This window comes from Curcuma longa, chromosome 10 (genome assembly GCF_044706935.1).
Source record: "Curcuma longa cultivar G26 ecotype Majalengka, Jawa Barat chromosome 10, ITB_CL_G26_1.1, whole genome shotgun sequence".
Taxonomy (NCBI): domain Eukaryota; kingdom Viridiplantae; phylum Streptophyta; class Magnoliopsida; order Zingiberales; family Zingiberaceae; genus Curcuma; species Curcuma longa.
This window is the reverse complement of record NC_133870.1, coordinates 6,339,908-6,366,090: the sequence shown is the minus strand read 5'-3', so window position 1 is coordinate 6,366,090 and position 26,183 is coordinate 6,339,908. Positions and strand designations below refer to the sequence as shown.

The following is a 26,183-nucleotide window of genomic DNA, read 5'->3' as shown; positions in this document are numbered from 1 at the left end:
TTTCGTCCCACGTAATTGAGATTCATGTAAGTGCTTGCATAAATCAGGTAACATTCTTGTAAATAGCGTAGATGCTAGATCACAGAAACTATACACTAACAAATCCCCAACCTTTTCAATTTCCTTGGTGCTATGAACTCAACTACATGTTTCAAAGACAAAACATTAAAACTTTACAAATTACAACACTAGAACTCCATGCACAAGTTGAGGAACAAAAAGATCTTATAGGGAAGTTCTTCATCTAACCCCTTCAAGTAAAATAATATTCGGAAGAATTTTGGGACAGGAAAAAAAATGTACTGAATTCTTGTATGTACAATGTCTTGTGGAGTTGCGGTGCAAATCAAGCAATTTCCATTTGGCTGCAACCTCAATCTATTAAAGCAATAGGATGAACAGAAGATACTGAAGTATGAATTGATGAAACAGGATAAACTTCTTCAACCAGCTTGGCTCGAGTTATTTGAACCTCGAAGCACTGGAGATGAGATAGGAAAGAATCATTGAGTATGATAGCATATGAAAGTCAATCATTCTGTAATCTTCAACGAAAATAATTGTAAAACATGACAAATGAAATGATTGTTGGCTAAAATAATTACCATGAAGATTTTTTTGGGTGGATGCGAAAACTTGGTTCCTTTGGGATTGTGCGAGGCTTTTCTGACCTTTTTATGATATGAAAAAAAGTCAAGAACAAGAGAAGAGCAAAATATAATGAAACAATAACAAACAACAGTAAGTTAAGGATGTCTCTCTTTTCCAACCTTTTTATGATATGAAAAAAGAGTCAAGAACAAGAGAATAGCAAAATATAATGAAACGATAACAAACAACAGTAAGTTAAGGATGTCTCTCTTTTCCATTCAAAAGGATAATTTTATTTTATTGTAATAAACAGAAACAACCCAAATTAAAAAAAAAAAAATCTTATATGAAGTTTGAACTGAATTGAATTTTTTTTGTTTAACTATAAATGGTTAGCTGTTGTTAAGTTAGATTGAAACTCAACCAAACTATTCTCAAGGAAGCCAAACTGAATGGAGAACTTCAGTTAGGTTTAGTTTAGTTCGGTTTTTCAATTTGTGGCCAGCTGCAAGAATTCCTGTATATGTTCTCATCAGCCTCACAAGTGTGGCTCACTACACTACAAGATTTCAGAGGGACCAAATAATGCATCTCTAGATGGGATTCATCACTTCCATCTCATTTTCATTATCAAATGCCTACTGAATTTATAATGTGGAAGGATTCATGATACTTGTTTGGCAGACAAAAAAGAAAAAAAAAGAAAAAGGAAATAACTACTGCATTCAGTGTGCGATCAGGAATTTTAGCAGATTGCTTTATGATGCTTAGCCACCAAACAGAAAAATTAAGAAATACTTTCTATTTGGTTACAATAAGATGGTGCAGTAATCTGAATTTGGAGAAATTTGGCTAACATGCATCAAAAAAATATTAGGAAAAGAGATGCATAGTTTTTTGGTAAACTTACCTTTTAGGAACAAAGGGTCGATCAAAGTATGGCATCGATTGAGCTTTAGGCACAAGCTTTCTTTTGAGCCTCCGTATTTCTTCTTCTTCCTCAAACTATAAAATATTTAATATTTAAGCATACAATTTTTTGGATTCATGATAAATCATGAATGTTAAGGGGAAAGAGAGAGAGAAAAAAACCTTCTGTTGCATCTCCCTTTCTAATCTTAGTTGTTCAGCAAAGCTCAGTCGCTCAGCTACCTGATGAATAGTAGAGTAAGCAACAAAGAAAGCTTAGTGATGTATATTGGCTTCAGCGCTACATGATATTACTGGAATTATGCTCAAGTTTTTTTTTTTTTTTTTTTGCTGATGATAGCAGAGTCTAGAAAGCTTACAAATTTATCAAACCCAGCCCTTTCAACTGCACGGACATCACTGTGCAAAACAATGTCTAGAGGTTCAGTGCTTTCTTTGATGGGGGGCTTCAACAAGATCTAAACGACATATTACTATATCAGAAATATTGTAGGTTAGCAGAAAGAAAGAACTTACAGAAATGTAGAATTAGATATTTAACTATTGGAGTAAGAAAATTATCCAACCGGTTAATGATTGCAATAATAAATTTAGTTGGAGTTTCATAAAACTACATAATGTCCACAAGTAGTGCAATTCTGATAGTGTTTTCCCCAAAAGAATACAAAACTAAAGGCTACATTAAACAAAATGATTCACTTCCATCAATATTGAATGGTATCTACAGTGGCTCAGTTTGTTGATGCTAGAACAAATAAACATGAATAGATCAAACAATTAGACCAGACATAACTGATCCAATAGTTCAATAAATAATTAATGTTTGTGAAGACGCTTAATATCTTCCATCCTATCTAAATTGACAATGAAGACAGTAACTTTAGGTGCAATCTACCTGCCTCTATTAATCTTGATGAAAGATGTAACATAGTAGCCGTGTGCAGATAAAAAAAATAGCACATACAAAGATATGCTGGAATGAAGCATTCCTCAATTTTCATTATTTCTATTTTCCTGTATGGTCCTTGCCAAGTGTAAACAAAATCACAACATTTTATCTAATTAAATATCCTCCTAACAGATGTTTATTTAGGTAAGAACTATTAGGCTATAGTGAGTATCTCATAGAAACTTCAAAATAAAAGATTGATTGCATATCAGCGTGCTTAAAGAATATGGCAAGGTAACAAACGAACAAGTACTAAAAACATGTTCTATGGTCAAGATAAAAAACTTTTGATTTATCCTGATGAGACTGTCCTTTGCCACTACATTGGACAGGTATGTCCTTTTGTCAAGTGCGAAGGAGACACTCTTCAATATAAATTTCAGAAGTTGAAGCTTGTTCTCCTACATTGAAAAATTTTTATAGTATGAATTTTAAGATGGTTATACATAGGAAAGTTTTCTCAACGTGGTCTCCTATTGGGAGAGAAATATTGAACATTTAGTGCTGGTGGTCTCCTTCCCACTATTAGTTAGTCATAAATTTCACAAGCTTCTTCATACTTTGCAATCACGATTAGAGCAGTAAATAAAGGAAATATCTAAAGATTAAACTCATCAATTGAATATATTTGCATCACACACGTTACATTCTGCTTAACTTTGAACAGTAATCTTGTTATGAAAGTCAACATTAAGTTTGAAGTTTGTCACCTCTGGTTCATCTATGGTCCATGGAAGGCCTTGGGCAATAGGTATACGTTGCTTCTCCTCCTCAACCAACATTTCTTTCACTTTCTTGATAAATTGTTCTTCTTTAATCCTTCCTCTTTGCTAAAAAGAGAATATATAGTTTTTTTATGAAGCTTAACCAAAACAAGATCAACATTCAATTGAAGAAAAAAATCTGTAAAGTTTATCTGACATCCTGAAGTATTAAAGGAACAGAAAACATAGATCAACTTAAAAACACCTTTCAGATCATTGGATTAGACTGTTAGCTAGCAAGCACTCATTGCAAGAGTTAGTTGGAGGGTGCTCTATTAGATAAACAAATAGAAAACAAACAAACTGTGATGGCCCCAATCACATGAAGTGACTGTATTACTGGAAATATTACAAACTAGAATTTAATTTGATCTTTCCCTGTCCCTCATAAATTCAATTTAATCTACTCAACTTATCTAATTATAGAATTTATTTGTTGCTTGCGCATTTTCATGCTATCTTGCTTATTTTCTCATTTTAACATATATTGGAACTACACATGATTGATCTAAGTAGTATTTATTTTGTTTTATTTTTTTAGTAATCTCATGCATTCTTTTAAGCATTCTAACCACAGCTACAATAACTTTTTACGAGTTATTAAAAATAACTCTTTCAACCATTTAACTTTCAAATATTTTGCAATTCTATCGAAACTGAACCCAAAGCAAATCACATCATACAAGATACAAAGTTCCTTTAGACAAGAATTAATAGTAAAGGAACGAGGATTTACATAAATACAGGAGACAATCATTGATCAGGGATATCCTGTCATTTCTGTCTCATTGTTTGGGGAAAAACAAGACAGTAAGTAGTGGCCAAGCACCTGATCAGTGCCCGCTTCCAGGCTTTAAAAATAACACTATTTTTACTTCAACCAGAGAATTTTTTATTCTTCGCTAACAAAATTGATCTAGCAACCTACCTCGGTCCTGAGCTTGAATGGATGTTGGCTTGTCACTTTAAGCATCTTATCCCAGCTCCTCCTAAGACTATCAGAGCTCTGGCAAGAATACACCAGTTTCATGTCAGAACCTGTATACATGACATTCTAAAGCAAAATATGAAGAACATCTCTACACATTTTGAAATTATTACGTGTAGGATACAAGATTTTCTTACACTACGTTTGATCCTTCCTTCACCAGATGTCCCTCTCCCCAAGCTCGGCCTAGAACCAATTGGGTCGACAATGTTGAATTCTTTGAGTAGTGACAGAAACATCAAGTAAAAACTACATATATAAAAAACATAAAGTTTCTAGAGTTTAAGAGTTCCAGCCTATCACCGATGCCACCTACCAAAAAATTAGAACTGATACGTCTAAAAACACACCATGTTTATGCAATGTGAGAATTCTAACCTTTCACCATTTTCATCTACCAAAGAATTCAACTGCGGCTCCCTAACAGGTTTTATAGAAGGTATAAACTCTGATGAAGAAAAAACATATGCAAATGAAGTTTCCGCTGCCTCAGTCTCGCTTGATTGCTGTAAGCCTGGCAATGTCCAATTCATCGCATTCAGATCTCCGTTTTCTGACTTTTCAGCATCATCATCCTTTGAAATGGAAAGGAAGTTCTCAAATGCCTTTACCAGATGCTTAACGCGACCAGATACAGGCTCGGGTGCCTCCTCCTTCACCAAATCCCTCAACTTCCTCGCCTCTGAACAATCTTCAGTGTCTTCAGTCCCTGAATCCAAGATCTCTCTCGTTCCATTCACTTCCTCCTTATTGTTTCCATCAACGGACACGCCAGCTTCAACGTCTCCAGGATTCACGACACCGGCCACTCCATAAGATCGGTTTATCTTTAAAAACTCCTCCTGCGACGCTCGGAGGGTCTCATAAGCCTCTTTTCGGCACTTCTCGAAGTCAATCCCGTTCCCCGCCCTCCTGGAGCTCTTCTTCGCGACGATGAACTTCCTCGCTCGCCCCGGAACGGGCGGCGGATCGAAGATCCGACCGCGAGTCTTACTCCCTGAACCCTTCGACTCGTCCGATCCGACCGCCGGAGACCTCGCAGGTTTATGCGCGGAAAGAGGAGACGGCGGGGGGATATTGGGATCGGGATTCTCCGAGGCCATCGGTGCCTCCAACAGATGAGATCGGCATCGCTGCAGATTCTTCGACGGAGTCGCCGCCATCTTCGAAGGAAGGAGGAATGCGAGAAGAAGGACGCGATCGGAAATCGATAGGGTTCGTCACGTCCCCCGAAGCAGGCCGACCACTCTGATAACGGAGCGGGGTGGGTAGCAACGGCTAGTTCCCAGTGGGTCCCTCGGCAAGCAGGATTTTGAACGGAAATTTCTATTTCACCTCACGATTTATCTCAAATTCCAAATAAATAAATATTTTTTTTAATTACGTCTCTATTCAATTAAAATAAATAATTAGTTGTGTGACATCATCATTCATAATATTCATCCCGAATGCTTAATTAAAACACAATGCAGGGATTTTAAGTTGTAATCTTTATGTTTCGACCAAGTTTAAATATGGTTAGTTTTCATGAGTACTGATATGGGTGTTATGACTTGCTCGCCTAAGGTCAAGACACATCGGACAGAAGGTTGACTGATCCTATATTTAACTCATTCTGACTCAACCACCCACTCGAGAGTTTGACTCCCAACTCGACTACGCTTTGCTTGACTTAGCCACGCTTTGCCTGACTCGGCCTCACTCTACCTAAACCCTAGAGCACAGTCAAAGGTACCAAGAGCAAGAGCCCTAGCTCTCGATTCGGCGAAAACACGATCAAGCTCGAACTCCACTCCAGTTTCTCCGCCAGCTAGTTTCGCCTTGCCCAACAACAGATCTGATTCCCCTTCTTATCTTTATCAATCAGTCAAATCATCGTCAAATTTAATTATGTGACATAATAATTTGCACCTTGTTATCATAGTGTGACAGTATGGTTTTAAATGACGTGACTTAAGGCTATTATGAAAATGATAAAATATTCTCCACATATTGATGGGACATATCTGACAAAATCTCGTCGCACCAATATTCTCCTTAATTAGCGACAATACAGACCAATATAACTCTCTCACTTCTTCTTCTATATAATCTTCCTTCGTTGCACATGCAAGTACGCATGCCCTCATACATATACTTTCACGACACTCTTCTAATTACACTTCTTCTTCTCCCCTCATTCCGACAATTAACTTGAGCATCGGAGTGGTCGAACTAGAACACTCCTAGCCTTCCATCTCATTGTGTTTGTACTTGCAGGATCGCGGTAGCTCATGGTCTCCTTCATCATCGCGAGGTCAACTCTGGCGTTGAGTGAACGGTGATGTGTCCTGAGAACGATCTCAACATAAACACTCCACATGTTTTTTGGTCCCAACTTGCCTCGCAAATGAATAACAAGGGATATCCTAATAGAGATTTCTCTTATAGATTGTCTCCTAATCGCATTCGAAAAAGTGAAAAGGACTTCATCAATGATGATGGAGATTTTTAATTTTAGTTTAAAAAAAGTTTAGGCATGAAAAAAATTCTTAATCATTATTTTGCTAAGATTTAATGAAGATTTATGAATAATTCTTCGGTTTCGCAAATTCAGGCAGGAAAAAATATTATTGGTGCAAAAATTACGGCGAATGTGTCCACAGATTCATGAATCATGATCGCTTTATAACTTTTCGAGCATGGAGACAAACCAATCCACGACAAAGAAAAATAAATAAATAAATAAATAAAAGGAAGTTTCAGCTTTTTTTTTTTTGCCAATGAATCTGCTCATTAACCTTTCACACCTTATCTAACGAGACTGACGGTTCAGAGTTTTTTACTTTAATTTCAAAAAAATAAATAAAAAGATTAATATTTAAGTGAGCAATATATTGGTAATCGAATCATATTGTTTTAATAGATGTTCCATATACAAGTTTATAAGTTGTTAGAGCTTAGTGGATTCTTTCAACTACTCAATACTCAATACTAAATTGAGTCAAAACAAAAGCCCAACTCGTTTAGGAATTCAATTCAATCCCAACAAATGAAAAGAAACACCAAATTAATGTGGATTTTTTTATGTTTTCCAACGCATCTAAAGTTTTAAAATTTTCAAAAGGGTTTTTTTTTATCAAAGAGTGTCTACAAAATAATATTGAACTTTTAAAATCAACGATATAGTGTTCTGATTTCTTAAATTTTATAATACAATATACTTGAATTTTAAAAATCAATATCAAAGTGGTATTGAACCTTCAAAATCAATATCACGGTATTTTTATTTCTTGAATTAATAATACAAAGATGTTAAATTTTAAATATCAACATCAAAATGGTACGGAATCTTCAAAATTAACAATATAGTATTTTAATTTCTTAAACTTTATAATACAATAGAATTATATTAAACCTTTAAAATCAACACCATAATATTCTAATATTTTGAATTAAACAATGCTAAAAATTGAAAATCAATGCTGAAATGGTATTCAATTTTCAAAATTGAACTTTATAACACAACGGAATTAAATTTTAAAAATCAACATTAAATTATATTGAACCTTCAAAAATAACACCACGGTATTTTGATTTTGAAATGCATGAATTAGAGAGTGGTTTTTCATTAATTAGTGAGGTTTTGGGTCATTTTCTTGTCTATTGTTGGTGGTCAGTGGTTGACAGATGTGATAGCATTAGCGACAGTGAGAATTAGGAGTTTAACAAAAATATAAGAAAAGAAAGGGGGAAAAATTAAAATGTTAAAAATAAAAGAAAAAGAAAGAAAGAAAATGATGGCTTTGTTAAGATTAGGCTAATTAAAAGGACTCTATATTTATCCTCTGTCCAAATATTATTTTTATTATTATATTCTATTTAAATTCTGAATGATTCAATGTATTATAATAATTATAATATAAATATTCTTAAATATATTAAATATAAGAGTGAGGAAAAATTTGATTAAACTAAATAAATTGATCAAACCGATTGAATTAAAAAATTTGATTCAATTATTTTGGTAATTTGATTTTTTTTAAAAAAAAATTAATTAATTCGGTTCGATTTTGATTTTAAAATTTTTATTCAGTTAAATCGAATAAATCAAATTAATCAAAATAGAAAAATAATTTATAAATTTTAAGTAAATAAATTTATAAATTCTTAATTAATAAATAAAATTTTTGTAATTATTACGGGGATAAGCCGAATACCCCTCGTGGTTCGAGTCCGATCCTAGTCTTGCCCAAGCAGTGCCGAGTCAGCATATATAGTCTTTGGCTCAATCACCCGAGTCAGTTCTCTATCTCTCTCTAATCAGGAAGAGTAACCAGTCAGCACTCTAGTCGGCTATCCATTGGCCGAATCACCTCATTCGACCATCACTCACCGGATCGCCCATTCGGCCACGTCCTCGCCGGATCGCCCATTCGGCCACGTCCTCGCCGGATCGCCTATTCGGCCATGCCCTCGCCGGATCGCCATGCAGCTACATACTTCATTTTATCGGTTCCATTCGGCAGACACTCTGCCCACTCGGCAGACAGACTCACTCTGGCCACTCGGCAGCTCCGCCCTCCCACTCGGCTCGGCGGCTCAGTCTCCATTCGGCAGCACAGCACTGCCATTCGGAGCCGAATCCTCATTCGGCAGTCCTCCTAGCCGAATCCTCATTCGGCCATATCCTTATCCGAATACCCCTTTCGATTATATCCTTGCCGACTTGCTCTGCAACGCCCTGGCCCACCTCATCATGATCTCTGATAAGCCCACGCCTCATTCAATTAATGCTATCTGTCTGCTACCCGGCGCAGATGTTGACGAAGCGATACGATTACGGCGATGGGACAAGGAACTCGACTGTTCCTGACATCTCATTAATCCTGATGAGACAATTTTAATGATGACGTGACACGTGTGCACGCTCATCCTCTCCTTTAAAAGACCACTCCGTCGGCGGTATGTCTCTCTCACCTTCTCTGGACTCTCACTCTCTCTTTTACACGCTCAAGTTCTCTGTTACTGTTCATCTTCTTCTTCTCCATGTCTGACTTGAGCGTCGGAGTGATCGCGCCGGGGCAACCCCCGGCCGTCCTACTGACGTTCGCTGTGCCTGCAGGTCCGGAGGTCCTTGAGCTCCTTCTTCTCCTGCTCTTCCTCTCCCCCCACTGTTCAACACCTACTGCGAAGAAGGTCCGGAGGTACTTGAGCAAGCTCTTCTTTCTCCTCAGTTCCATCCTACGGCGAGCTAGGTCCGGTGACGTGTCCAGGAGCCATTCTCGACCGGAACAGTAATATTTAAAAAATTCAGTTAATTCGGTCGAAAATCGAATTAACTGATAAAATATCGGTTCGATTTGTTCGATTTTTATTGAAAAATTTGATTGGTTCATTTGATTCGAAAAAAAGTTAGTTTATTCGATTTTCGATTTATTCGATTTGATTTGATTCGATTTTAACCGAATACTCACCCCTAATTAAATATATATTATAATAATTATAAAATTATAATTGTTATAATTTTTAATGAATTTAAGATTTAAATGAAAAAATTAGATAAAAATAATAATAAAAATAATATTAAAAAAAGTAGGTAAGCAATTATATATAAATTACGGATGGAATAAAATATTCTTTTGACAAAAAAAACAAAAAGAGTGCCTTTTTAGAGCAATATATCCGTTCTTTTTAGAGCAATATATCCGTTGAGAAATACTCGTAACGGATTTATTCTACAGCGAAATAAAAATCAAACGTCAGCAGTTTCTCAAATCCCTCGTCGGGGAAGAAGGGTTTAGGCTGATGGCTGCGAAGCGCCAGACCAGACTCTCAAATTACTCGCCGGCGATTCCGCTGACGCCAGAGTCCACCGCGCCTCTCCGCCGCTCGATACGTACCGCGACCGCCTCCGACCCTCCCACCACTGTCGTTCGAACGTCCGTTGCCGACCGCACTCCCAAATCGGCTTCTAAGCGGTCGTTGTGGCAGCCAGATGCTTCGATTGTCACCCCGGACCAGAAGAAGCAGCGGAGGTCGGGAACCCTCTCGAGGAGCCACCTAAAGAGAGATGTTTCGAGTCTGTCTCTGGTCACTCCGGACATGAAGCGGCAGCGGCGGTCCGGATCTTCCTCTAGGACCGCCAAAAGTAGAGTTTACTACAAGAAGGTAGTCTTCGAGGTCGGAGATGACGTGTACTTGAAGAAGAGGGAGGGGCTGGAATCGGATGATGATGATGAGCCGGGGGTGGAGGAGTGCCGGATCTGCTTCCGGGAAGGCGGGACGGTGATGATCGAGTGCGATGACTGCTTGGGAGGGTTTCATCTCAAGTGCTTGAAGCCGCCGCTTAGGAAAGTTCCGGAGGGGGATTGGATCTGTGGCTTTTGTGAGGCCCGGAAGATGGGAAAGGATGTTCAACTCCCAAGCCCGCCCAAAGGGAAAAAGATGCGGAGGACTGCTAAAGAGAAGCTCCTTTCAGGCGATCTCTGGGCTGCTCGTATCGACAGGTATTGCTTGACACATCTGAATTTGTGGTAGACTTTGGGCATTTGTCATATTTTTTCATTATCTTATTCGGCTCTGCTTGATTTAGCACTCCTCTTTCGTGCTCGTCAGTTTACTCATAGGAAATCTTGTGCTTTATGAACAGCTTATGGAGGGAACCGGATGGTACTTATTGGCTCAAGTGTAGATGGTACATCATCCCTGAAGAGACTTCCGTTGGGAGACAGCCACATAACTTAAGAAGGGAGCTATACCGAACAAATAATTGCAATGACGTCGAGGTAACAAATTTTCACATTTTTTGAATTGGTTTTTCTTGGATCTTTGTTCTGAAAATTCTAGCACCCAATCATTATTAACCAAGAAACATAATCATGTTAGAATTTAAAGAAGAAGAACAACAAATTACTGTATTCCAACTATTAGGATTGGTTAAAAGCATTTTATGCCTCCATTGTGCTCTATGCAATATGTATATATGCTAATGAAACATAGATCATTTTAAGTTTTGCTATGCTGAACTTTAATTTTCATATATCCCTATTGCTTTGTCATCTTAACATACGCACATGCATATTTATATGTATTTATTTCACTTTATCAACTGAAAGCTTTGCACCTAATCGCTCATACAATCATATTACTAACTTAAAATGTATTCACAGTAGGTTTAAAATAGTGATAAATCAGTCAGTCACAGTAACATCTAATCAATAGAACTGATAACCTTTTGCTTAAGACATGCTCCCAATTAGGTGATATTTTTGAGTTTGAGACCATTTATCTAATTCTCCAAACACAAGTTATTCCTGAGATACCATGTCATTTAGTTAATTGAAAGTTAATAATGATCATATGATGATAACAAAATAGATCATAATCACATCATGCCAGTGTCCAAAAGAAAAGTAAGCTCAACATTTCGAAGAGTTAATGCCCCTATTTGGACTGAATGTGGTCATAAGTGAAATGGGTAAGTTAATATGATCCTGAACTTCAGATAAAACTTAGTCTTTAATCTTGATTACATACTGTCATGTTGACTTACTATCATTTTTTTTACAGTTTTTTTAGTTTTAAAGAATCCTACTTCCCTTGGATGTTAATTTTTATAAGGTGATGCATTTTATTTCATCAGATGTAAGAACTTAAAACTCTTGTATGTCTCCAGATGGAGTGTGTCATTCGACATTGCTATGTTATGAACCCTAAGGCCTACAGTGAAGCCAAAGATGCAGGAGATGATGTATTCTACTGTGAATATGAGTATGATATTCACTGGCATAACTTCAAGCGTATAACAGATATTGATGATGCCAATGAGGTACATTCTTCATGATCTTAATAGAATATGCATTTAGGGAAAATACTTAACAGTTCTTGCATGAACAAAGGCTGAATTTTAGTTTTTCTCCTTTTCAGAATGATAATGGAGTCGAAAGCGATGAGGATTGGGTTTACAAGGATTCTGATGCAGAAGAAGATTCAGAAAATGAAGGACTTATGAAATTGAACCCTTCTTGTCAGAGGAAGCATGAAATGGCAGCTGTATTATTTTCTTTTCCTTTTTCAATTTTCATTCTAATTGCTTTGATGTTTTTGAAGCTAACAAGTAATTAAATATATGCCTTTTTTCAGAACTTATGCAAGGGAAGGACATTTGGCCTTCAAAAATGTGGTATAAAGACAATCCCTGAGCACACACGACGCCGTAAACAGACTGATCTTGAAAAGGCCAAGGGGATGCTGTTGTTAGCAAGTTTGCCAAAAGTTTTGCCTTGCAGAACTAAGTATTTATGATCTGACTTATTTTAGCTGTCTGACATTCTTTTTTTGGGTGTATGTGATTGATTATATGTGTTTATATACCAGGGAAATGGAAGAAATTACTGCATTCATCAAAGGTGCTATCTCTGGTGAACACTGTTTAGGACGATGCCTTTATATTCATGGTGTTCCAGGAACTGGCAAGGTAATTTGATTCTTGTCATCTCTCTATGTATTTAGTTTGGCACATGTTAATGCCTTTAAATTTTGATATTATTACAGTGTCTTAGTGATCCACATCTGTATAGTTGCTTCTGTACCACTGATCTGTCTCAAACTGCAGACTATGTCCGTACTTTCAGTCATGAGGAATTTGAGGTCTGAGGTTGATGCAGGAACTCTGAGGCCATATGCATTTGTGGAGATTAATGGTTTGAAACTGGCTTCTCCTGAGAATATTTACAAAGTAGGTTATTTGTCTTTGCTGCTTTTCTTTCTCCAAAATCTTGAGTAGATGGACTGAATTTGCACAATCCAGGTGATTCATGAAGCTCTAAGTGGTCACAGGGCTGGGTGGAAAAAAGCTCTTCATTTTCTGAATGAACGTTTTAACAATGGAACCAGAGCTGACACAAATGAGCATCGACCTTGTGTTTTACTCATAGATGAGCTTGATCTTCTTTTGACACGAAACCAATCGGTAAATTTTTGGTAGTGATTATCTCTGTCTTTCTGTTCTAACTTAAAATTCCTGAAGTATTTACAAATTATACAAAATGATATGATTCTTAGATAATAATTTTGAGCTTATAATTGTTGTTCTTTTTGTCATTCAGGTCTTGTATAACATTCTCAATTGGCCTACTCAACCTCATGCAAATCTTATTGTTATAGGTATATAATGGTTTTTGTTGACTGTATATTATTCTTATCTTTCTTGATTTTTAAATGCAACTTTATTTGGTTGATCTTTATTCAGGGATAGCAAACACAATGGATCTTCCTGAAAAGTTATTGCCTCGCATTTCGAGCAGAATGGGAATTCAGAGATTATGTTTCTTGCCTTATACTCATCAGCAATTGCAAGAAATAATATCAAGTCGTCTTAACGGCCTTGATGCATTCGAGGATCAAGCCATTGAGTTTGCTTCAAGAAAGGTAATTTATGATCAGCATATATATATTTCATAAGGAGTAACTGTTGTTGGAAACAATTTTCTTGAAACCCAAGCAGTCCCTTGCTTGCATTTGGCGCTTGTTCAAATGCCTTCAGTAACACTATCTATAAACATATATGTTCACACTTCCATGTTATAATAGTTTATCTGCATTCTCATGTATCAGGTTGCTGCTATGTCTGGTGATGCCAGGCGTGCTTTGGAGATATGTAGGCTAGCAGCAGAGATAGCAGATTATCAATTTAAGCAGTCACTGTTATCAAACCAATCTTCGGGTTCACTAGATGATTTGATGAAAGGTATTTGATAAGCATAAATAACTGAGAATTTGGTTTTCAGCTAATTTGGTGAAACAACGTGTTGAAACTTTAAAAATTCTTGTTCCTAGTAACCATGAAGCATCATTCAACTTTTCAATATTCTAGTATCCAGACATACCCAAGCATTAATCATCAATCAACTTATCCTGGATAAGCTCTTTCTGTTATGAATGACATATGTTGTCATATAGATACTTTTCCCCTCTTATACCAAAAGCATCAAGAGATAGTCATATTTGTTTTCCAGATATGTGCATTTAATTTTATATTTGTTTTGGTCTACTTGCTAGAGAAACAGCGAGTTGGGATGACTCACGTCCAGGCTGCCCTAGATAAAGTCTTTCAGGAACCACATATACAAGTAAGCTACAATTTTCAACATTGGAAAATTTTGTTTCTTTTCATATTGGGTGTTGAAAAGATAAATTTGGAAATGTGAACTTGAATTGGCAAAAATGCACCTGGTAATATTATGTTTGTGTTTACTGTATTATTTAAGATATAGTTCCCTGATTGCTATAAGTAGCTATACTAATATTTATCTTTCAATAGGTCATGAAAACTTCTTTGAGACTGAGCAAAATATTTTTAGTGGCTATGGTCCGTGAGCTCTACAGAACTGGTTTGGGTGAAACAAATTTTGAAAAGGTTTTCTCTTACCAAATTGTTTTCTTTTGAGCTAACATGTTTATTTAGTTAACATCACCTACCATCTCCAATAAAATCTATACTGCATTATGTTTTTTTCATGTCAATGGTGTTAATTCAAAGATGAATAAATTGATGGCTATGTCCATGATTCCCTGCGTTGCTGGATGACATTCAGTTGTATGGTTTTTTTTTTCTTTGGGTAATTTTCTGCAAGTTATCCTTTGGTTTTTGATCCATCAGAAAACTTTAATGAATTTTAGTCCATCCTTTCTTCTCTAAGTTATGTCGTTATTCATGATGCTGTCATAAGTTCTAGTTTGTGGATCTTGTTATTTCATTCATTTGCAGTGCTATATCTGCATTGTAATTTCATGATAAAGAATGAATTTAGATTGATTATTGAGAAATATGGTAAATAACATTCCTTTATGTAGTACTTATGGTGTGTTCACTTGGAATGGAATAGGAGGGAAAAGAAAAGAAAATAGAAAATTTGAGTCTCTGGTTTACTTGGATGGAAGAGGAGAGGAGGAAGAAATTTATTATTTGTCCAGTTCCTTGTTCCATTTCTGCCAAAATTGGGTTGAAATGGATAGAAAAAAGAAATTTGGATCTCTAATAAAACCAATAACTTCTTTCAATGCTGTCCGAATAAACTAGACGAGTGGAAATGGTGGAAATTAGATAAGATAGTTATGTTCTTCTCTTTTACCTTAAAACTTCTTGCTCTCTCTTAGTCTCTTCTAGTTTCTCCTCTAAGTAAGCACAAATCAGTATCTGGTGTTAATTGCTTTGAGCAAACAAGCATAGATTGATTTGTCACCATTGCATGCCATTCTCTTAAGTTCCTGATATGAATTTGTGATTTGGCTTATACTTTTCTATAATTGTATCTGGTAATAAAAAGGTAACTCTACTGCAGGTTGCAACGACTGTTATCTCTATGTGCTCAAGCAATGGGGTAGCACCTCCTGACTGGGATACACTCATGAAAGTGGGGTAAGATGTTCTTTTGATGTAGTTTATAGTAAAATGCTCAAGTTGCTCTCATGTTGTTCAAGTGAGGTTCTCATTTCTGATCCTATAAAAATAACTTCCAAAATTTTGTTGGGTTTTAATACAGGTGTAAGCTTGGCGAGAGTAGAATAATTCTTTGTGAGGAAGCCACAAAACGCAGGTTCCAAAAGTTGCAGTTTAACTTCCCCAGGTTAACTTTTGTTGCTTGGAAAACTAGTTTTAGTTAAATAATTTTGAGATTATTTTTTTTAAAGTTCCTTAGGTGTTTTAATTTCTTTTTTAAATTGAAACTGATGTGATATTTGCTCTACAATAATGGCAGTGAAGATGTTTCTTTAGCTTTGAAAGACTGCTCGGAACTACCCTGGTTGGCAAAATATTTGTAAGTGCAAGGTAATATGCACGGAGGTAATATGGCAAACTATCTACTTCCGCCCCTCGTGGTTTTGTTTCTTTTTTCTTGGATTCGATTGAGAGCCTTGACTAGGATGAATCGACGAGCAATATTATTTCTCTGTTTGCAAGGGTAGTTTGTTCTTCGTTTCTTCGTCAGAGTGTTGATGCAAATTGATGTAATTTTCTTCTTTTGTGTGATCAGAGCACCCATAAAATTGGCAAACTGAGGTTATGCTGGCACCTTAGCGAGGTACAGCTATGTTTTTGCGGCAATGGCGATGGCTTATTGCCGAATAAATTCAAAGTCGATGAGGAAGATGAAGTTTGTGCTTCTACGGCAACAATGAGGATGACTTTAAGGGACAAATTCAATGAACAATTGTGTGTTCTTGTAAGCAACTTCTTTGCTTACAAAAAGTATTTTCAATCTTTTGTAAGCAAAGAGTACTTGACCAAACTATTTTCAATCTTAAATCACACATTAGCAAAGAACTGTCCTCGCTAACCAAAAATATTTTATAGGAAAAACAATTAATAGAGGCGAGCATATATCATATTCGATTTTATAAAATTTTTCCACCAACTATCAGGATAAATTTGAAAGCACCCGACTTCATGTCGGATAAATTTGAAAGCACCCGACTTCATGTCTAACAGTTAACAAGCACAAATCAGGTAACATTCTTGTAAATAGCGTAGATGCTAGATCACAGAAACTATACACTAACAAATCCCCAACCTTTTCAATTTCCTTGGTGCTATGAACTCAACTACATGTTTCAAAAACAAAACATTAAAACTTTACAAATTACAACACTAGAACTCCATTCACAAGTTGAGGAACAAAAAAGATCTTATAGGGAAGTTCTTCATCTAACCCCTTCAAGTAAAATAATATTCGGAAGAATTTTGGGACAGGAAAAAAAATGTACTGAATTCTTGTATGTACAATGTCTTGTGGAGTTGCGGTGCAAATCAAGCAATTTCCATTTGGCTGCAACCTCAATCTATTAAAGCAATAGGATGAACAAAAGATACTGAAGTATGAATTGATGAAACAGGATAAACTTCTTCAACGAGCTTGGCTCGAGTTATTTGAACCTCGAAGCACTGGAGATGAGATAGGAAAGAATCATTGAGTATGCTGCTTTAATCACCAAGTGTAGACTTGAATAAAACTCCGTCTTGGTATGTGATTCAACTGGTGAATGAGTACTTTGAAATTATTCATGTCTGCACTTATTTGTGCGATGGCCGATTATAAAGTCCATAAGTGACTTCCACCAGGAAAATGAGTGAATATAATAAATTTAGAAAAATTGCATTAATTTTAAGTGAAACTTCCATGAATGCAGATTTATTATTTTGCAGATTTATAATTTTCCCATTAATTGTGTATGGTGTTCCATTTAATGACAAGATATTTGTGTTCAAGCACAAGATAGAGTTAAAAAAATAACTAACCATGTATAATCGGGGGTTCTGGAACCAACAGTTTTGAATTTGTACATGCCTATTTGTCATACTATCTTTGTACCTGCTGCTAATCAGCATGCTATCTTTTCTTCTTTCTTACTCTGTGATACGGAATCCTCACTAATCGGTTGAATATAAAATTATTGCACGGTTTGAAAAGTTTATTTTTATGGAACAAGGACAATTTTCCTTAAAACTTTGATGTGGATATGTGATTACATTATGCAAAATAGAAAGGAAAGACATTGACATTCTCAGAATATCAACATCTGTGGGAGTGTGAAGTGTTTAGTTATAAAAAAATGATAATCCCAGTAGCCACATCTCTGGGGGTGGTCGGCCCGGTCCCACGGAAGTTTCCCACCGACCACCAGGGTAAATCGGGAAGCGCATACGGTGGCCAATCCAGATGCCCATCATCCTTTGATTGCGTTCCCCATTTGAAGGAAAATTCCTGCAAATACGCCGTAGCTAGGGATCGAACCGCGGGTCCCTGAGTTACAATCCGGATGTCCTACCGTTGCACCATTGTCCCGGGGACGAAGTGTTTAGTTATAATTCATTACAAAAGTTAAGTAATCATCAGAACATGTTCTGTGTACCCAATGCTATACAAGGAAATTAAGGAAAGAAACTCAACGTTCTAAGGGGGAAGATGATATCATTTTTTTGGTTTGATAATTCTGTAATTTGATGCCCAATTAGCTGCCTAAATAACATGTCTTGTTTATTTCTGTAATGCCCATTATCAAATAGTAACAGATGGGTTTACTAATGCTTTTGTGTTGCATTGGTGCCTCTGGATAATTCCTTCCTGGCAATGTTAATTGCTTCCATGAATGGTAGTGTGATCTTTACTATGTTATGACCTAGAATTTAATTACGGCCTAATTGAGTTGAACTGAGCTTATAAATAACATATTTCCTTTATCTATGTACTGGCCATCTTAGTCAATCAGAGTTTTTGTCAACTAAAACATTATGATGATATTTCAATGTTTGTCAGTGTTATACTCTTAATATAACATTGATGAAGTTCTTAACTTGTATTTCATTCTTTATTTTGTTTTTTATTATCAATAAGAAGTCATTTCTTTTGGATGCTGACATGTCATTCTGTTATGATAAGTAGTTTGTATGTTAAATTTGTGCCGAGTGGCTCCAATATTATGATGCATACTAACAGTACTTCTCTGTGTTGTTTAGTCCATAAACCAAAGGAAACATTCTCTTCTGGTGTTTCACGACGAGGTACGTATTTCCTGCTTATCTTTAATGGTCCTTACAATAGTAATGGTCCATAAGAATTTTTCTAAGCATTTGCAGGAAGAACAAGGTCACTTATAAACTGGGAGGGGATGGAACCTTCTCCAAGCTATGAACATCCAACATCAAGCAGCGCTTCTGAGGCAACAGTTGTTTCTCACTCCTCGTACTCTTTGGTGAATTCTTTTTTTTTAAACAATAGATCACATTAAAATATCAAAAGTGACTTCTATGAGTATTACTATAATAGTTTCTATTATATTGTCATCATCGGTCTAATTTGGGGTATTCGCTTTTGCAAAAGAACTAATACGATATCACTTGTCAATGACTTGTTGATATTCTTGATAAATTGAGCATCTTCATTAGCTAAAGATCTGAGTAATACCCATCTCATTCACTGTTGCTATAGCAATTTATTCCCTTTCTGTCTTTGATTAATTTTTTTACTGCTAAATTGTTTTCTTCGAAACCCCCTGATATTGTAGTTTCTATTTTATTGATCAGAGAAGTTACAAGCAGAATACTGAAATTGAAACTCTACCTGTTTCTGATGAGGATTCTATACAAATTATATTGAGGAGTCATGACCAATTCTTAAACTCAATGCAATCTCGATTGACCAAATTACAGGTAATACTTGTATCGTGTAATTGATTAATTTGTTGGCAGAGAATATCTTAACTGCAACAGTGATAAACAGTCTAGAAAGTACACTCTGTTTGAGACATGCAATTCTCGAGTTTGTTTTGTACAATTGGAGTTTACTTGCTTGAGATTTAACATGTTTTTAGTTATAAAATTGATCTATCTTTTCATAATGCTTAAGCCTCAGAAAATAGCAATCTATTATCATATTTATGTCAAAAATAGGTCTATTTTTAGTCTCACATCTTGAGAATGAGGGTTTCTTAAATATACTTAACAGTAAGTAATCCTCCACCTAAGGAAACCTAAGTTCCTTGGCATTTAGGTTAAGATTGATCTTTCTCTTGGGCTTTAACATGGTATCAAAGTGAAACGTTTAGCTCTAAGAAAAATGATGTTGAGTCTAAGGGGGCATGTTAAAAGGAGTAGATGTAAGAGGAGAAGATAGACTTCACCCTTTAGTCTCACTTCCTGAAAACAAGGATTATTAAATATTAAGAGATCCTCCACCTAAGATAGTGGCTTGACATTTTGAGTTGGATTGAGCTCTCTCTTGGGCTTCAATAGATAAATTCTGGCTTCTCTAACAACTATTCCCCCTCCTTAATTTTTCAAATTAATTTGTATTGTAATCCTCCCTTTGCGAATAAAGCCAAGTGGATAATGAGTGTTTGGATTGATAAAATGCAGTCGATAATTTTGTCTTTTTTTTCTCTCCATACAAGTAATAGCATTTACTTTAAATAGTTTTGTTTTTCCTTGGTTATGGTTATTCTACTTCAAAGGTTCAGTTTTTCATTTGTGGAAACTAAAATTGGTTTTGAGTTGCACTCATGATTTTGGTATCTTGTCCATTACTTCGACTCTTTGGTTTCAACTCTCATATTAGTGTCGACTCTACATGACCTTGCCAAGGATATGATGTGTACTTCTACTTGAATCCTAGTAACATAGCTGCCTCCAAGAGCAGCATGGAAAAAATATAGGATCCTATTGCCTCACTGAATTTATATAAAGATTTTCTCTCAAATATGTGATTTTTTGAAAGGGAAAAACCCCTAATAATGTCCATGTTGTTTATAAAACATCCAAACATGACCCCCTACTCTAAAACTCTCTAATAAAGCGACAAGAAAAGAAAAACATAATTTTATTTTCAGATCAATGTTTGCTGTATATCAGTACAATGTTTCATCAAAACTTTGTTGTGCATTGTTCTGGAGGCATTTTATTCATTTGATTTACTGGGGCCACAGTAGGAAGCTTCTACAAAAGGACTTTGTTTTTTTTAAGGGTTGTCTTTGTTTGGGATTTTGCCCTTGTGAAATTTTAGCAACAAGGTATATGGCGTTTTTCTACAATTTACAGGTAGTTCAGCGGCTATGGGAAAGAAATGATGTCAAAGGTGTCATCAGTGCACTTGACAGAATGTCTGATCATGGTGTATGCTCCCAAACGCAGCACTTTTTGATAATGAGGATCCACTATCTTAACTATTGTGATAATAAATGCAGGTTTCTGCTGATGTATTGTGCTCTCTGAAAGATAAAAGTGATGTCATTACACTAGATATCTGCACCTCTCTCCTGCCACTTTTAACTAACCTTCTTGAAAGTAAGAGGGATAGGTAGGTTCTCTAGCAGTTCCAGTAATGTGTTCTGCCTTAATTTTTGCTTTGTTTTAAAGCATCATGAACCTCGTGAAAATTTCAATAAAGCTGACATATTTCTAACCTTCAGTTCTCTTCTTTTTCTGTTAATGAGTTAAGGGGAAATTGACTTCTCATGCAATTAAACTTGCCTTATCTTTGTGTTTCTCATAATTTGGCAGCATCTCTTATTGCAACTTATTCTTCTGTTTCTGTTTTTCTTAAAATATTTGAGGGGTTATTGTTTGGTTGTTTCTTCTGTTTTTTTTTTTCTCTTAAAATATTTGAAGGGGTTATTTGAGAAGTTTGAGCTATCGAAAGATGATTATTACAATTTACTACCGCCTTGTCTCACATAATATTGACATCATATTATAACATTGTTTTGTATGCACATCCCTTTTTTAGCAAAATTATCTAGGCACCTTTCAACAGTAGCTAAGCTTGTCATTTCATATACGATTGAGTGTGAGGATTCTCATTTCACATGGTTTGAGATTGCTTGCTCTTGCTCTCTACTATAGGCATTTAGGTGTTGCCCTGGAAATGCTGCTAAAGCTTGTAAGGATTTTCGGTCCTGTAATCCATTCAACCATGTCAGCAGGTCCATCTGTAGGTGTTGATCTTCAAGCAGAACAGAGGTTTACATTCGTTTTCCAGTTGCCTTCTCTTCTTACAACTTCTAGAGCTATTGTACGACTATCCAGAGTTTTCGCATTCTACATCCATTTTCTTGGTTGATGCCAGGTTGGAAAGGTGCAATCTCTGCTTCATTGAGCTGGAAAAGGTCAAGCATAGTATTTCTTCCCTGATGAGGTGAGTCCGCTTTTCTTTTCTTTTTTTGAATCAACGAAATGAAACTTTGGCTGGTTTTGCATTTGATAGAAGAGGAGGGTCTATTGCGAAGGATGCACGAGAGTTGAATCTTGCACTCCAGGAAGTGCTGTGACTAAAATATACCACCTCATGTATAGTGGAATTGTCATTCTTTGTCCCCCATAGAAAGCTGGCCATTTAGCTGCTCCATGGGGACCCAACCAGTTGAGCGGTGATCTAAACTCTCCAAGTCATATCTTTAGCTATTAGCTAATCCAAGTACAGTCAGACTTCTATTGGATTGCGGCTGCCGAGTTCATTTCCAGGAGAACACTACAGGAGTAAGTAACAATTTTGTTATCATGTCAGAGGAATCGAGTAGAATCCAACTGCTCTGCTACTGTTAACGGAGTTGCTTTCCTAGGATCTTGGCTCCTCAGCTCAGCTTGGCTTGGCTTGGCTTGGCGAAATTAAGTTGTTCATAGAATAGATACTATTCTTTTAGAAATTAGATGATGAATTTGAAGGCTGAAGTGCAATTCTTTTCAATATGCTACCGTTATGTATTAATATCTAGCGAATGAAAGCAAGTCTTACCTTGAATTTGAAGCACATATTTTGTCAAATCTGTAATGGAAATACGAATGGAAAAGGAGGTGGATGGCAGAAGGGTCTCTCATGCGAATATGAGTTGAGTCTCCTGTTGAAAATTATCCGACTTTATAATTGGTTTATAATATATGAAAAGTATTGAAATTGTGAATGTATATACGAGGAGATATTCTTTCTCATGTGTGGGTATACGGGGGATGTAAAATCAAGATTTGGATTGCACAAATCAAATTGACTCGTGTGTGAATGTCAGATCGATTGAGGGAAAATTTGTTTTGTCATATGAATCATTCTTCTACAAACTGTTTTACGTATGTAATGGATGAATTAATCAATGATTAATAGAGAATCTGTAATCGTTGAGTGAAATAACTAATCATTGATGATCGATAGTTGATGTTTCAAAGTTGGGCGAGTAATGACTTTTAGTCGGTTAGTTATATATTATTGGCAAAGGTTTGAGCTCTTATATAAGGAGGTTGCGATCTCAAGCAATAGCGACACAACGATAAGCAGATGCATAAGTCTTCCACCTTTATTCCCTCATCTTCTTCTTTGTTGTGTTTTTTTGTTTGCTCGTCTTCTAATTATAGCAATCGGGTACTTTCTCAGTTTGTCACGAATAATCTGTGCTAGGTAGCAATCGTAGTTTTTATTGTATTCTAGGAAACAGACGTTCGTCATAACATCGAAGCACAGTCGAAGAGAGATGAATTTATTTTAAGAAAACTATATTAAATGTAGACATCAGTTTCTCTATTTTCGAGCACTCAGAAATCCATTCAGACTTGAGATTATTTCCCAAGTGCTCGGCTTCTCATCCTAAGCACTTGGACTTTGCGTCTGAGCACTTGGCACGTGAGTGACAGGCGACAACCAACAGTCGGGCGACTCAGCATCCCAACTTGACTTTTGACATCTTCATTTTCTACTTGGACTTGGCAGTCAATATCCCAACTTGACTTTTGACATCTTCATTTTTCTACTTGGACTCGGCAGTCGAGCATGTGGTTCTCGACTTAGCATCACTTTTTTAACTCGGCACTCAACATCTCAACTCACTTGACTTCTCACTCTGAGTCGGGGACACTCGGGCATGTGGACGTACCAACAATTGGCTCTATCTCTCGACAAAGTTGATAATCCAACAAATCTTCCTTCCCTATTATCAGTCTGTGATTATAAGCTCATGTCATTTAACAGATAAGTTGAAGTTGAATTTGGATTTGGATTTCAATTCAACATTTTCCTTGTAACTCCGGTGAATATCTCCAACGAGGCTGTGGAAGATTGTCTGACAATTTGATCATCAACAAAATTTCTAAAGGCTTGAGGTTACTTTTAGTCAATCGATCTAGCTGAGGATCGATCAATCGATCCATTCAGTCTACGGATCTAGCCAATTGGTCTATTGATTCTGCAAAATAAGGATTAGCACAGTAATATGACAAGTAGATAAAATTGAGTCTGACAATAGATTTACTGTTCAATCTTGGTTTTGAAATTCGAGTGAATCTCTTAGCTGGACCGCCGCCTAAGGTTGTCCTTATAAAGGGGATTCATTCTTACCCGTTTTTCTTTTTGGAAGAATACTCCAAGAGCTCACATCAACTTACCATTGGTCAAACCTTGGTCCTCCAAACTTGTTTGAGCTTTCTCTACTTAGCATCTGATCACTTGACCACCAAGACTTTCTAACTTAATCATTGGTCTTCTCTGACCCATCAAGTCCCTCCTGCTAGATGTTTCCACTGACCCATCTAGACTTAGCCGCCTAGTGTTCTTGATATGTTAAGGCTTCCTTGTCTAATATCCTATCCAACTGACCTACTAGGGCTTTAACTTGTCTAGTATCCAGTCAACTTGACTTATTAAGACTTTCCAAGTAGAGCTACTTGTACACTTGAGTTACCTTGTTAGATCACAACTAAACTTAACTTTGAATTTTTATCAATATCAAAATATAAGTTCGATTATCTGGTACTTCTTACATCAACAATCTTTCCTTTTTTATTATGGCAACATGATTCAAAATTAAGGGAATAAGACCAAGTTTTATTTTCAAAAAGCTCCCCCTTAAATTTGAAAATATTTAACTTTTCAGAAGAATTTTTTTTAACCTCTTCAAAGAAATTTCATTAACTTTCAGCCTCTGATATACATCAAAAATAGTAATCGAGAGATCTTATAAAACCATAATAAATAGTAATGTTGATGTTAAAAATATTTCCAAAAGATTTTTAAGTTTTTGGAAATAATTTTGAAAGAGCAATTTAAAAGTTTAACAAGATCTAAGTAATCAAATATAACATTTTGCAAAAAATACAAGTGTTCAACAATAAGATTTTAAAAACCACGTTTAAGATAGAAAATAACTTTTCAAAATGGATTTTCAAAGTAGAGATAATACTTTTTAAGTCAAAAAGATAAATCAATAGGAAATTTTTGAAAAAGAATTATCTCTAACCCCTTAAGAACTCATTTTAATCATTGATAATTTTAAGGGCATGTGAAAAATCAGAAAACAAAATTAAGTAATATTTCCAATAAATATTTAATGAATATTTAACCAAAACTTTAATGCTTGTAATAGCTTAAGAAATTTATAAAGCCAGCAAAAATAGGTTCTAGAGTCCAAGCATGTCCCTTTCAAAATTTTTGAACGCATAATTTACTGACTCTAACTAATTTGAAAATAATATTTAAAATTAAATTATCTATTAAATCATACTATATATAGGATAGAAGCCTTCAATAAATTAGTCAAGTAGAGTAAGAGTGTCCTGTTAAGTCAGTTACGGTTAGTATAAAGGATTACTTGATTAATTTGAGCTTTTTAACCCTGATTTATGATGATGCATTGATATAAATATTTGAAATCTAGGTTTGGATCTAAACATTTCACACCTATTTAGGTGGTTCAATACATAAACAAGTTAACCCCAATATATCTGTGAGATGTTGGCTATCATGTCTATATGTTCATGCTTTCTAAGATAAAACCTAAGTTAGATCCATTTTGCAAGTAAAAACATAAGTTTGAAAAGACATGAATTTTAAAATAGAAGTTTATCGAATCATGAGTTTAAACAACATACGTTTGAAAAAGACATGAATTTTAAAATAGAAATTTTAACAAAGCGTGAGTTTAAACAACATAAGTTTGAAAAGACATGAGTTTTAAAATAGAAGTTTAACAAAGCATGAGTTTAAACAACATAAGTTTGAAAAGAATAATAATATATTCTACTAAGCACATTCTTAGTTGTCTTTTTAGTGTGCTAAACTCATCTTCTGATAAGGGTTTAGTGAAAATATCTGTCAGGTTTGACTTGGACTTAATATAGTCAAAGACAATGTCTCCCCTAGCTACATGGTGTCGAGATCTTTTACAAAAATAGCAATAAAAGCAGCAGAAAAATCGATCCCTCTAGAGATCCATACGAATACAATATACATGTTTGATCGAGTTGTCACCTTTGTTGTATGAACGAAATAATCCTGGTAGCAACTTTGATTTGGCAGATCTCAGCATGATCAGAATGGTCGTGCCTTTTTGGTATCCACACAAATACGTCTTTCGTTCGTTGCACGAACTCAGCCTTTGGAGAAGAACCACCTTCGTTGTGCTAACAACTTGGATGGTTCGGCCAAGAGGAGAAGAAGAGGAGACTAGAAGT

At 35.8% G+C, this 26,183-nt stretch overlaps 3 protein-coding genes and 1 non-coding gene across 4 annotated transcripts; 3 read left to right on the top strand and 1 right to left on the bottom strand.

Moving 5' to 3' along the window:
* Positions 1 to 382: 382 nt before the first annotated feature.
* LOC141836701 (microtubule-destabilizing protein 60-like) lies at positions 383 to 5,385 on the bottom strand. The gene is made up of 9 exons (XM_074724217.1): positions 4,601 to 5,385; positions 4,336 to 4,408; positions 4,163 to 4,240; positions 3,181 to 3,300; positions 1,881 to 1,979; positions 1,684 to 1,743; positions 1,502 to 1,596; positions 606 to 671; positions 383 to 481 (listed from the first exon to the last, which is right to left on the bottom strand). Exons 1-9 carry the CDS (start codon positions 5,383 to 5,385, stop codon positions 463 to 465), a joined length of 1,395 nt encoding a protein of 464 aa, XP_074580318.1. The 3' UTR covers positions 383 to 462.
* A 4,624-nt stretch (positions 5,386 to 10,009) lies between these two features.
* LOC141835873 (origin of replication complex subunit 1-like) lies at positions 10,010 to 16,484 on the top strand. Its single transcript, XM_074723267.1, has 17 exons — positions 10,010 to 10,710; positions 10,854 to 10,989; positions 11,880 to 12,032; positions 12,131 to 12,256; positions 12,347 to 12,498; positions 12,581 to 12,680; positions 12,819 to 12,941; positions 13,014 to 13,175; positions 13,312 to 13,369; positions 13,455 to 13,633; positions 13,820 to 13,952; positions 14,264 to 14,334; positions 14,526 to 14,621; positions 15,547 to 15,623; positions 15,748 to 15,831; positions 15,964 to 16,023; positions 16,240 to 16,484. Exons 1-17 carry the CDS (start codon positions 10,010 to 10,012, stop codon positions 16,262 to 16,264), a joined length of 2,436 nt encoding a protein of 811 aa, XP_074579368.1. The 3' UTR covers positions 16,265 to 16,484.
* Positions 11,940 to 12,017, top strand: LOC141836785 (small nucleolar RNA snoR28). Its single transcript, XR_012602502.1, has one exon. It is a non-coding gene; the product is annotated as a small nucleolar RNA snoR28 (small nucleolar RNA).
* A 2,387-nt stretch (positions 16,485 to 18,871) lies between the features above and the next one.
* LOC141835553 (katanin p80 WD40 repeat-containing subunit B1 homolog KTN80.4-like) lies at positions 18,872 to 22,024 on the top strand. The gene is made up of 7 exons (XM_074722954.1): positions 18,872 to 18,955; positions 19,287 to 19,412; positions 20,796 to 20,870; positions 20,942 to 21,054; positions 21,600 to 21,716; positions 21,823 to 21,891; positions 21,961 to 22,024. The coding sequence occupies exons 1-7, from the start codon at positions 18,872 to 18,874 to the stop codon at positions 22,022 to 22,024; spliced, it is 648 nt and encodes a 215-aa protein (XP_074579055.1).
* Positions 22,025 to 26,183: the final 4,159 nt, after the last annotated feature.